General features: G+C 32.2%; 1 protein-coding gene across 3 annotated transcripts in view; it reads left to right on the top strand.

The window, feature by feature from the left end:
• LOC114132670 (puratrophin-1-like) overlaps window positions 1-12,971 on the top strand; it is a 163,521-nt gene extending 150,550 nt beyond the window's left edge. For all 3 annotated transcript variants that reach the window (XM_050198353.1, XM_050198354.1, XM_050198355.1), the window contains 10 exons: window positions 6,459-6,635; window positions 6,979-7,155; window positions 7,253-7,563; window positions 8,186-8,335; window positions 8,428-8,677; window positions 8,754-8,843; window positions 8,927-9,283; window positions 9,442-9,655; window positions 9,847-9,963; window positions 10,514-12,971. In XM_050198353.1, the coding sequence (XP_050054310.1) occupies window positions 6,459-6,635; window positions 6,979-7,155; window positions 7,253-7,563; window positions 8,186-8,335; window positions 8,428-8,677; window positions 8,754-8,843; window positions 8,927-9,283; window positions 9,442-9,655; window positions 9,847-9,963; window positions 10,514-10,923 (2,253 nt within the window). In that variant the 3' untranslated portion in view covers window positions 10,924-12,971. The remainder of the gene's footprint in view (window positions 1-6,458; window positions 6,636-6,978; window positions 7,156-7,252; window positions 7,564-8,185; window positions 8,336-8,427; window positions 8,678-8,753; window positions 8,844-8,926; window positions 9,284-9,441; window positions 9,656-9,846; window positions 9,964-10,513) is intronic.
• Window positions 12,972-13,204: the final 233 nt, after the last annotated feature.

Genomic DNA, 13,204 nt, shown 5'->3' with positions numbered 1-13,204 from the left:
ACTATAATACTGCAGGCGTGGAGATAAGTGGTCCTTCTTATACAGCTCTCGTGGACGTTGATGATATACATAATAATATATATATTATATAATGGTATATATATATATATTAATATGTGTGCACACAGTCTCGTGGATTGCTGACATTGCGTAGAGATTCCGGTTGTTTCCTTTTATTTTTACTCGAGTATAGTTCACACGGGTACAAAAAACACGGTCGCTGCAAATCATCTGTCAACCGCGATACGCGAGCGACAATGGTGAATGCGAGACAAAACGAAAAAAAAAATGAAGATTCTTTCCGCCGAAACCGTCGCTTAAACAAGACGGATCGCGACGGTCCGTTCGTCAAACTCGACATTATACACCGAAGTGTGTGTGTGTATTTTTTTTTTTTTTTATTATTATTATGACATTATATACGAAGATTGTATAGGCGTGATAATATAAAACATTTCGTATATGATATTATATGACTGCAGTGTACCGGTCGACAAACCCATTCGGAATCGTTTATTATTTTAAAATCATAAAACTCTACAATAATTTAATATACCTATGTACCATCCACAATCGCGATGATGTAGTACATGTACACGCACGGCAATTCACACGTATTCTTAAAATTTATTTAGGTACTTATATAGCTGATGTTAAAGCGCTATATAGCTGTGGCATGTGAGTACAGCGTTTTTAAAACGAGCCGAGCCTCGCGGTATTTTAATTAGTTTTTGACCCTTATCCCTGAGGAATCATCACCGATGACCCAATTGAGTTCTAATTCGAGTAGAGTCGTTTGACGAGAGCACATAGCTAAGATCGTTTGTATATAGCAATGCGGTTGGTGGCAGGTATTCATTTAGTTGTTCATCACTCTGGTAGTCCGGTCGTTTGGCACCAGACCAACATAAAACATAAGGTAACGCGATCCGAAAGAACTAATTAACGGTTTAAATATAAAATATAAAATAATCACCGATTGGATACTGTCAATTAAAAAATCAACACTTTTTTAAGTGCCTATTATAATTATTATTGCACGTTTTATGTATATAAAAACACTGCAACTATCCGCGTTCACAGGATACAATACAATGGTACCAGCAACGATCAAAATGTTTCTATTTATTTTCTTTTTTAATTGCTGACAAATCAAATATATCTGTACATTAAAGTCTGTCGCACTTTACGACTTATAGGCAAAACAAAGTGTCGATGAAATAATGGCGGTATCGTATAATACAACCATCGTTTATTTAAAAAAAAGCTTTGAACTTTTTCCGAGTCCACAGCACAGTTTCAGTAATTTACTCTAAACTGCACACGTGCAAAATAAAACCCATAGTGCTCGATAATGATGAAGGAATTTGTATTGGTCAGTAAACAAATAGTACACTCAGACTTTTCGACGAAAAGACCTAACGCGTACACGGTGGTTCACCACAACACGTCATGATGCATTTACGAGCACCTAAACATTTATATAATTAAATACTATACCGGTGGTCGCGATGTAATAATAATAATAAATAAAAAAAAGAAAAGATAAAACTCCGTCGTCTCTGTTGCAGTGTCAGTGCACAGTGCACCGGTGAGGTCTCAACGGATTCGGTCCATCGAATCGATTTTTCGATATATTTATTTTTGTTTTTCAATTTTGGAAGATATCTTATCGTGTAACTGTTAGTAATTATTTTGATAATTGTTGTGCATGTTCCAAAACTATAATTATCGATACTGAGTATTTATATAGTGTATAATGTATATTATAATTGTGTGCATAGTAATGATGTAACTGTCGTCGGTTCAAGTCCGGTCGCGTGCCTACGATTTTTCACATATCCTTGCAAAGTATATATACATATTATTCGTTTGTGTTAACCCGAAAACCTGAAAAGTGACTAAATATTCTCACAGAATATCCGATATTATAATATTATATCTATCGCACGCCGAAACGTTGCAGGCTGCAAGGCGTCGTCCGCGGACAGCATGACATAACAATAATAATATAAGCACGCGGGTAAGAGTAGAATACAATATAAAATATATACGCTTATAATACGTAACGGGCATGATTATAAACGTGCAATATTGCATATAAGTACCCGAATAGGATAAAATTCCTCGGGCCACCGATATACAAAAACATATTATAATAATATTAATATTTTTAATATATAGTTCATTTGCCTGCAGCCTGCCAATCTACCACCCACTTATACTTAACAGCGCGCCGCTCGTGACCACTTTTGAATTTGTCCGGTCCCAAACTATTTTATTACACACATATCATACTCGTATATTATACCTTTTTGAGCTCTACAGTCGCCAGAGTATATAATGCAACACGAATACATAATGTATAAAAATAATAATATAATATACGTGTGAGCTCGCGATGACCTTAATAACGCCTAAAGCCGATGCTGCTGCAGCTCATACCTGCCCAGGTTTAATACGTGTAATGTCCGAATGTGTGTTTTGAAACACCACTGTCCGCGTACACATTTTATTAATCGACTCGCGTGTAGGATCTAATATTATATTATACAGGTATATATGGAAATAGTACAAACCGGTATAATACGTAGGCACCTACATATTTTAATACGATATACTTATTATTATTATTACATTGTGTATTTGTGTTACACGTATGTGTGTACAATATAATGATATGATATCTATACTATACGATATGACGTGCATTAAATATATTATAATGTAAAATTTTAATAATATCGTGTGTCGTCTGTATAGTTTTGTCCTGCTGTTGCAGTCGACGCGTAATACGTAATTATAATATAGGATTCACGCACACGCTCCAGCCTTTACTCGTCGCGTATACGTTCAATCTAAGGAGTATATTGTAATCGGTATGCTGTATTTTACGACAATGATAATTATTATTTATTATAATCCCATACACCATAGTTAACCAATCCCATAGTTATCGCTATCTATATAGTAGTTTTTTATCGAAAAAACATCGAAACGTGGTCGACTACGACAGCCGTACATCACACGCATAATATACGTATAACATAATAGTATAATGTGATGATGTCTCTACGTCTATTGTATATGTGCCTATATTATTATATTACACAATTACGCGAACCCTTTCCACAGGACGCACTTACGTGTTTATTCATTCATATCTAAAAAAGAGTCGGTCGTTAACCCTCACATTCTAATCGACATAATCTCACAACGAAAGAAAAACATTTCTTAATCTCTTTTTTTTTCACCATTATATTATTATCATCACTATTTGTTAGCTACGAACCAATATAATATGAGCATACCAATTAGTAATTATTATTCCAGTTGAAACGTATATGGTTTAATGTAGGTATCTAAATGACAATCGCCGAAGATCCATTTATTCACCCGCCTTTTTGCTTTCACTACTCTCCGTTACGATGACGAAACTCATACAGTTAACAAGATTAATGTAATTTCGTACGAATCAGCCTTCGGGTCTAAATTAGAATATTAAGATAAAAAAAAGTGTGGAACCATTTTGTTATACGTCAAATAGATCATTGTTGTTTTCAATTTATTAAAAAAATCTATTGGATATTGAAAACTTAAATCGAGTATTGTTTATCTTGTTGCCATAAATGCTCATTGTTTACCTAATTTTCAGTTAATCCTTAATTTTAATTTATAAAAATGAATGAGTTATGGTAAATTTTTATTAAGTTTTATAAATTTAGTAGAGCCAATTGTGGAAGTAAGTTTGTGGCCTCAAGATAGAGAGATAGATACAAACTTCTTTGAAAATTATTTTTTTATGATTATGTTAACAAAAAAGTTGTAGACTTAAGTCATTTGATAATCATTAATAATCATTTATTATGAAAGGAGATAGGACAATTTGAAGTTTAAAATTTTTCTCCCGAACAATTTGATGTTCTGAGATAGCAAATTGTGCAGGTTCAGACTCAACATAATAAATTAATAAATTAGTAGATTTAATTTAAATTCGCCTACATCCAATAGTATCAAAATTGAAGAATCAGGTTCAGCGGGTTCGTAATAGATTTCTTCCCACTATGGAAATCCCACACTAACACCCAATAAGATATTTTTAACCGACGCGATTCGCAAATTCCAATCGTTTACATGCGTTGATCTTATTTTATACGAAAAAAAAATACGTTTCAATTAAATGTATTATCAGGTTCAAAATATATAAACAATAAGTAAACTCAACTTTCCACTTTTTCCTCAGTATGTACCTATTGTACCTCCTATATGTGAATATTTTAATCCGTGAATTATTACTTATTTCTATAGGTATTTAAAATAGTATAAATATCATTAAATTTATCAATAAACAGTTATAATCTATGTGAATCCCTTGAAAATATGTATATTTAAATACGTAAAATCTCAAAAACTAATTAATATGTTTTATATACCTATGTAAAATTCTATAAAATATGCACGTTTGCGAAATATTGAATTGGTCTGTATAAAACATTAATTCTAACTACTTACAATTCATCGCTTTTAAACTATTATTAGTCTCTACATTATTCACAGGGTAAATAATTTAAATAAGATATTGTATTTGTGTTTTCACACGACCCAAATCTACATGAATATTGTTTGATTTTTTCTCGTGTATATCTATCATTATTCCTACTAATATAATCATAAATAAAAATAAAAGTATCAAACATTGTACACTAAATAATGATGCGGTATATATCATAATTTTATCTTTAATTAAAAGTATTATTTTCTATAGTTCCTGGCTAGTAAAAGTTACAATATGTGTAAAGTTTCTAAATAACCTAATTACAAAATTTTTTTACATGATATAATATAATAGAGGTCCTGGGGCCACACATGAATAATTTCCAACTAAGCTGTAGTTTAACATTTTGCTGAGTAACGTTTTTAGAGCGCTGTACTTAAATGTGCGCAGTTCGCAAAATAGAATTGATTAATTGATCTTTTGTGTGTACCTGCACTGTATAAAAAATGTGAATTTTTGTTTTCGTCATTGTCGTACATAGTATAAGACGTATTTTAACATAAAGTACTTATCTATTTAATGTTTAACACATTTAAGTATTAATACATTTCTAAAACGGCTCTATCTACGTTAGGTATATTATGCAGGGAAGTACCTATGCAAGTATGCTTATAAAATTAGCACCCACATTTTGTTCAAATTACAAAAGATAAATGAGTTATGGAGCTAATTTCGTAAGTGATTGTAAGTTGGTTGTCTGGTATGAAATACAAGTTTATGAGCATAAAACTGATAGTAGGTAATTATAGTATTTAGAGTTACATTCACACACAGAATTTGTATTTATCTTTCACATCTACCAGACTGATATAGTTTGGTTAACTCTTAACTTTGTTCTTGAGTTTTGTGACAGCTGTTAAGTCATTGACGTACCATCTTCAGTTGAAATATTTAGTACTCTACTATAGTATTATTAGAAATTTGATGGTCGAACGGCGATTTATATAATATTCTTGGTTGTAAAAAAATTAAACCTCTAGGTATATTATATTTAAGTATTTATATATACCTATATCAATAAAGAATATTATGTACAAAAACATATGCAATGTTGTCAGTCATTTTTTTTTTCAATTTAATAACTTAGATTTTTGATAAATTAACTATCATAGCACAATATTATAAGGTTTCTATTTATTCTATTGTTCATTTAACCAAGTATTATAATTATTATTGCGAAAGGCGATTGTTGAATTTTCTGGCTTTGTAAATTTTCACAAGACGTATTTTTGAGAAAAATGTACAACCTTGTTGAAGGAATTTCATCACATTCGTGTTTTAACAAACAATAAAAACATTTTTTAAAACATACTCTCAAATATTTTATTTAGTATTAAAACCAATATGTATGACGTGTATGTTATTAAAACATTGTACATTTACGTCATAATATTATACGAAGATACATATTATATATTTTTTTTATTTATAATTACTTATGACTATCAAATATCATTTGTTAATAATAAATAATAATAATATTGCTTAATAATAGGCATATAAGTTATATATTTTGTCATTTCTACAAATACTAAATTTACATGATAAAAATTTGAAGCAATTTGTAATATACCGATAGATGTTTGTGTAAATAATTATATTTTATTGTTAAATGTTTTTTTACGGAAACGTACAATTTGATCACATATTTTCGACGAATATCATTCAAAACACTGATACCTATATACTTAAAACGCTTAAAATGTATAAATAATGTAAATAATTTCTTCTGGTATTGATTAAACATTAAATGCTTGAGAATAACCGCTTTTATTGCATCTTATTCTAATTCATAATATTTACAACTAATTAATTTAAAAACAAAAATTTACCAATGTATATTATTAAAATACCTAATTTAGATATAATTTTCATTCTAAAATGTCTTATTTTATTTTTACAGCAAAATCTCGATAAAGCCGGAGATTTGTTGGAAGAAGCAGGCCAGTGCAGCAATGGCACCAGTCTAAAAGACCTGGCCAAATCTCTAAAGCAGCATCTGAGAGGTTTTAGTGATCGACTTGAAGAGACTCGTGAAAGACTCGAAGATACATCACGATGTTTTTACTTACTCGATAAGGTATAGACTATAATCTTATGCGTTTAATATTAGAACTATAAAAAATATTCTAAACTAATAAGAGTATTGAAATATAATTATAATACAAATTACAACAGTTTATTAATATAGCCTATTTGAAATTGAATATGAGACAAATAAAATATTATTAAAGTTACTATACAAAATATAGACAATAAAAAGTAATATTAAGTTAACAATAGCATAAATGGGATTTTAAGTATTTATTGACAGTAAAACTAAAAGGGACATCTAGGTGAATAAATTTATGAATATTTTGTATTATTATGATAATGCATTACATTCAAAACGAAAGTATTAATTTGGTGTATTATTTTGACAGGCTTACGATTGGGCTTTAGAATGTATGAAGTACATATCTGAAAAGCACGATACACGTAACGTTAAAGAGTTGCGAAGATACTTAATGGCACATCCATCTCCCACTGCTCAACACTTCTCGGAGATGATGATGTTGGCCAACAAGCTCAACAATGATAAACTAATCAAACAGTGCAAGGTAATGATAAGATCGTGTCACCTTAGTTATTGTTTTCTGAAAACACTTTGACAAACAGTGTTTTGAAATATTAATGGCGTTGTATTTTTAAAAACAGGTGGCCATGGTAAGATGCGAAGAGACCAACGACCAACTGAAGCACCTGTTAGGTCCGGAAACATTCCCTACTAGTACTCCCCTGCCACCCAGAAGGACATCCGCACCAGAGCACCATGCAACAAATGGTAACTCGACGGCGGACAACCACCATTGTGGCTGGGTAGGCGCTACTGAAGAAAACTTTTATTGCGAGACAGACCGGCTCGCGCTCAGTCACATCCCGTCTGCCAATTGGACTTACAATGATGAAGAAGACGAGGAAAAACTGAGCTGCTCTCACACGACTGAAGGGAGTGATGAAAATAAAAGGTAATTATTTTAAACTGAAAATATGCTTATGTTGATCAAATAAGAAAAAACGGTTATTCGAAATTTATTATAGTTTATTATAATAATATCTCAACATTTCAATTAGTACCATAAGTACTATATATATTAACAAATTAAAGAGCTTAATAAAAATTTTAATTTTTAATACTATAAGAATCTAAATAAAATCTCCAAACATACACTTGTACGAGTTTATGACTATTAGTTATAGTAGAATATTTATATTTATATATTTTTTGTTATTAAAATAAAGCTTAAAATGTATAAATATGTATAAAATTTTATTCATGCAATATAATTTAAATTAGAATTCATAATATTATTGTATTTTTGAATTCGTGACTTGTCCCATGAGATAATAGCATCGCGAAACTCTTGTTTATGATAAAAATATTTAATAAATAAATTTAAATATTTTATTCTATTTGTAACGTGTCGTACTTTCGCAACACAAATTAAAGACCGTCATGTGGTTATCTCGTTAAACTATTAAGAGAAAAAGATTTTTTTTTACTAAATTTTTTGTCATTTATGTCTATACAATTTTAATTTTAACTGACACTTGACAATTTTAAATAATATATTCTTTGTGTATATGCAGCAATGAAGAAAGCGACGACACTAATTGTCCCGATCTCGGTTGCAGCAAAAATCAAAGTCTACCACCTTTGTCCGTCAACAGTCATCTGCACCACATGTCCAACCTACAGTTAAATATGGATTGTGGCACGCAGACCCTAAAGTTACAAAAGTGAGTATCAGCCGTGTATAAATGTTTTAAAAGCGCTGGAGTAAAATAAACGAAACAAAACGCTAATGGTGTGTGTTTGGTGGTTTTCACAGAACCGTCAAGCTGATCATGAGAGAAATGATACAGACAGAGCGGGATTATGTAAAGTCACTGGAATACGTTATAGAGAACTACGTTCCAATGCTGCTCAACGAAGATATACCGCAAGCTCTGCGCGGCCAGCGCAACGTTATTTTCGGTAACATCGAGAAGATCTACGAGTTTCACAGCCAACACTTCCTCAAGGAGCTGGAAAGACACGAAAACTGCCCATTGCAAGTGGGAGAATCTTTTCTAAAACACGTAAGTACACCATATATACTATAGAAAAATAAATCAATGATTTTTGATATTAATCGAGTTATTTGTTTTCGTACAGGAAAAGAAATTTTACTTGTACGCGCTATACAACAAGAACAAACCGAATTCGGATTCGCTGATGTCCGAGTATGGTTCTGCATTCTTTAAGGTTGGTGTTGTTATTTTACTGTTTTTTCGTCAATAATTTTCGTATATTATTCTCTCCTTATTTATATGGTAAATGCATTATAGGCAAAACAATTGGAACTCCGCGACCGAATGGACTTGGCCAGTTACTTGTTGAAGCCCGTGCAGAGGATGGGCAAGTATGCACTGCTGTTGCAGCAGCTCATGAAGATGGCTAAAGGTGATACAGAACACCTCCGGCAAGCTGAGAGCATGGTCAGGTTCCAGTTGCGACACGGCAACGATCTGCTGGCCATGGACTCGCTCCGGGAGTGCGATGTCAACCTTAAGGAGCAGGGCCGACTTTTGCGGCAGAACGAGTTCCTCGTGTGGCAGGGCAAAGGAAAAAAGTGCCTGCGTCAAGTATTCCTGTTCGAGGAACTCATACTGTTTAGCAAGGCTAGACGATTCCCCGACCAAACGGTGAGTACGAGCGTTATAAGAAAACGGCAAACGGCTGTATGTAAACTGCTTTTAATCGAGCGGCTGTGTGGGTCATTATACCTGGATATAACTGACCCGTCGCCTTATTTAATAATCAAACAGTTATTTCATACGAGGTTTTATTTTTACCGTCACAGAATCTGGACTTGTACGTGTACAAGAACAGTATAAAAACCAGTGACATCGGGTTCACTGCCAAAGTCGGCGACAGCAACACGAAATTCGAAATATGGTTCCGAAAACGCAAGCCGGGCGACACGTACACGTTGGTGTCCATGTCCGAAGACATCAAACAGTCGTGGACCGATGAGCTGTCCAACTTGCTGTGGAAACAGGCGCTACGAAACAGAGGTACGTACCGGAACTATGAGTAATAAGAGTGATGTTGTAACGACTGTTGTAGGTCGGTTGTATGTTGTATTGTGTGTGTAACATTTTTATAATACGATGACACTGATGACAAATCATTACTGCCGCATACCGCCCGCACCGATATCGGTCAATATAATAATATGCTCACACATTATTGTTATTCATTGCAGAGGTTAGGCTGGCGGAAATGTCTTCTATGGGAATTGGCAACAAACCCTGTTTGGACATCCGGCCGAGTGCGGATCAAATCAACGATCGATCCATCACGTTCGCGCAGCTCAGTAAAAGTGAGTACGACTGTATTTAGTGACTATTTTAAGCCACGATAGATGATTAATATACACATCAGCTATACCGAACGGGGTTTATACGGGGAATACGAATCGTTTAATTTGTAAATCAAATGGTTTTTCGGACGTCCTACTTCGCGGCTCCTCTTTATTATTAAATGGTTAAACAAAACCGTTTTTACAATTTGTGCGCCAAAAATACAACACATTAAAGAAATCATATTAAGCGTTATCCATTATCACTGCTGACTTCACCGTTCGAAATTGACGAGTAGTACCTATATGATTTAAACGTTGTCGAATTCTCTGGCACCATCGATCGATTACCAATTTACGATAAAAGTGAAAATTTCGGGAAAACGGAGAAAATCCCGTACCAGCACATAACACTGAGTATATATAATTAATAACGCGTACATTTTTGAAAAATAATCGATAATATCGTCTACGGGTTTGACGACCCTTTCGAAAAAAATAACTACCCATCGAAAAGAAAACGGTTCATAATATTATATAATATCTAAACCGGCCGTTTCGTCCGTTTCAGCTGCCCCACGGTTCCGGAACTCGATAGTGGCTTTGCCCTCGGACCTAGATTCGATCACCAAGCGACCGCACTCGATCATATCAGTGAGCAGCAGTAGCGCCGGCAGCAGCAACAGCAGCAGCGGAAGCAGCAGCAGTGGAGCGAGCTGTCGGAGCAGCGAGGGCGCCCGGCAGACCAGTCAGTGTTCCAGTCAGTCGACCGAGAGCGGCATAGTGGCCGACTGGTACAGCCGGAACAGTCACTCGGGCAGCGTGGCCTCGGACACGCTGTCGTCCCCGTCCGGCGGCGGTAACAACAACAACAACAACAACAACGGAAAGAGCAGCTCGACGGCCAAGTCGTCGGCCACCGCGACCACTGCCACCGCGTCGGACTCGACGGCCGCCGCTCGGCTGTCGGTCAAACTGTAAAAGGACGACGATGAGCATCAGAGACAGACAGACAGACACTTACTAAATATATATTATGATAACGTTTTGTGTGTGTGTGTGCAAACGATTGTAATATTATTAAATGGGTTTTAAGTTTTTTTTTTTTTTAAAAATCGTATTCCCAAAGGAAATCAATAGTTACCGGATCAATCCACATCATTATATTTTTGTTTCGTCTTCGCCTATATATTCTCGCAGACGCTCTCTGCGAGAAACTCCGTTGTTATTATTATTTTTTTATTTTAGTTTTTTATCTTTAACAAAAAACGATTTTGAATATATTCTATATAATATTATTGTCATTATTCACCGTCACGACGACGACGATGATGATATTATATATTATAGTCTAGTTATTTACGCGTAGATACGTACCTTTGATTGTTTAAGGTTTATTTAAGATAAATATTTATTGTTATTATTATTATTATTATTACGATTATTGCTGTATAATCGGCACAGGCGTGTATCGGACTGAAAGAAGCTAAAAAGAGACTAGTTTTGGGCCCGATATATGGTCTGTGTATTGTGTAATAGATGTATTTAAGTATTTTATGTGTTGAGAGATAATCTAGACCACGGCGCCTAATATTATTATTATTATTATTATGTTTCTATTAGATATATGTCCACACAAACGTATGGACGTATATGTATACTCAAAAATAGATCTCCTTCGACTTTCTTACTTGAACCTATCCTCAGAGATCGAAATAATGTGTGTTTTACTTAAATTTTCAATATTTTTATCATAACATCAATAAAATAATATTTTTTGCTCAAATTCAACGTAAATCATAATCACCCCAACGTAACGATTTTTCAAACAGTTCCAAAAAAAAAAAAAATATAATTTGCATGTGTGTATGTTTAATTATATAATATATATTATGAACAATTAGTAGCATATTTAGACTATTTAATACTTAAACGTAAATTGTTTTAAATATAAACTGTTTTTAATAAAAAAAAAAAAAAAAAAAAAAATTCTTATGAAGAACTCTAAATGTATTTGGTATTCATTTATTATTTTTTTTTCATGAAATATAGATGATGATCTTTTCGAACTAGACGTTCTTCAACTAACGGCGTTAAAATTTAACAGTTTATATATAAAATGTTTTCATTTAAGGAATATGAATGTTTGTTGTGCATTTCTTTTTTAGTTTTATATATTATATTAGACTATCATAAGATAGTAATATATCTATGTAGTACCTATTTATTTATTTATTTTTTTATTAATTCGACAATTAATTATTAATGACAAAAACAAAGTTTTCACGTGTAAAATAATACAATCTGTTTTGACTAAAAAGCTGCACTCGATTATATTTAGATATATTGCATATTATTATAATCATGTACTTATTAGTATATTTAGTGTGTACTAAAAAAAAAGTTTTCAATAATTTTAATTTGTGAATTTTTTTCTTTTTCTTTTTTTTTCTAAATGTAGCCCGCTTAAAAGTATTTAAGTAAGTTTGAATGATTTTACTCATAAATGTAACTTTAATAATCATAATTTTTTGTTAGGCGTACTACAGAACTGATTTTACAGGGTGTCATTTTACGGCATTATAGAAATGCCGGCATTAAAATTGTCTATTAAAAATAAATTCTAATTTAAAAAATATATAAATAAAATGTTATGTTAATGTGATGTTGAACGTGCCTTAATCACCCAAATATAAATAATAAAGACTTAAACACGTGTGTCTGAATTTAGTGGTAGATTTACTTATTATTTTAGTATTATTTTTTACTTCATAATATTTTATAAAATAATAAAATAATGACGACATTCAACGTGTTTTTTATCATTATGATTATTATTATTGTATTTGTACCAAAACATAACACTAAGCTTTATATTTATAATTATATAGATAACTATTCTAAGTTTAGATTGTAAAGTTCCAGTTTCAATCAAAATCAATTATACATTTTTTTTTTTTTTATATATAATATTGTTTTGAAATTATAATTTTTTTATAATACAAATAAATCATTTTGTTTTAACTTTTGATTTGTTTATGTTTTATTTTTTCTTGGTCTTTGATATGATATACATATTATAGTATGGCGTTTATAATTTATATTAGTACACCTATTACACATAATATTATCAAATGCTCACACATTATTATGTGAAAAAAAAATATTTTAACATGGATTAGTTTAGGTAAAACATTAATTTTTTTTTTTTACCGAATTGTTTCTGATTGTAACAGTCTGACAGCAATATCATGCTAACAAT

The sequence above is a fragment of the Aphis gossypii genome, chromosome 1 (genome assembly GCF_020184175.1).
Source record: "Aphis gossypii isolate Hap1 chromosome 1, ASM2018417v2, whole genome shotgun sequence".
Taxonomy (NCBI): domain Eukaryota; kingdom Metazoa; phylum Arthropoda; class Insecta; order Hemiptera; family Aphididae; genus Aphis; species Aphis gossypii.
Note: the sequence above shows the minus strand (reverse complement) of the source record. Positions and strands in the feature narration are given on the sequence as shown.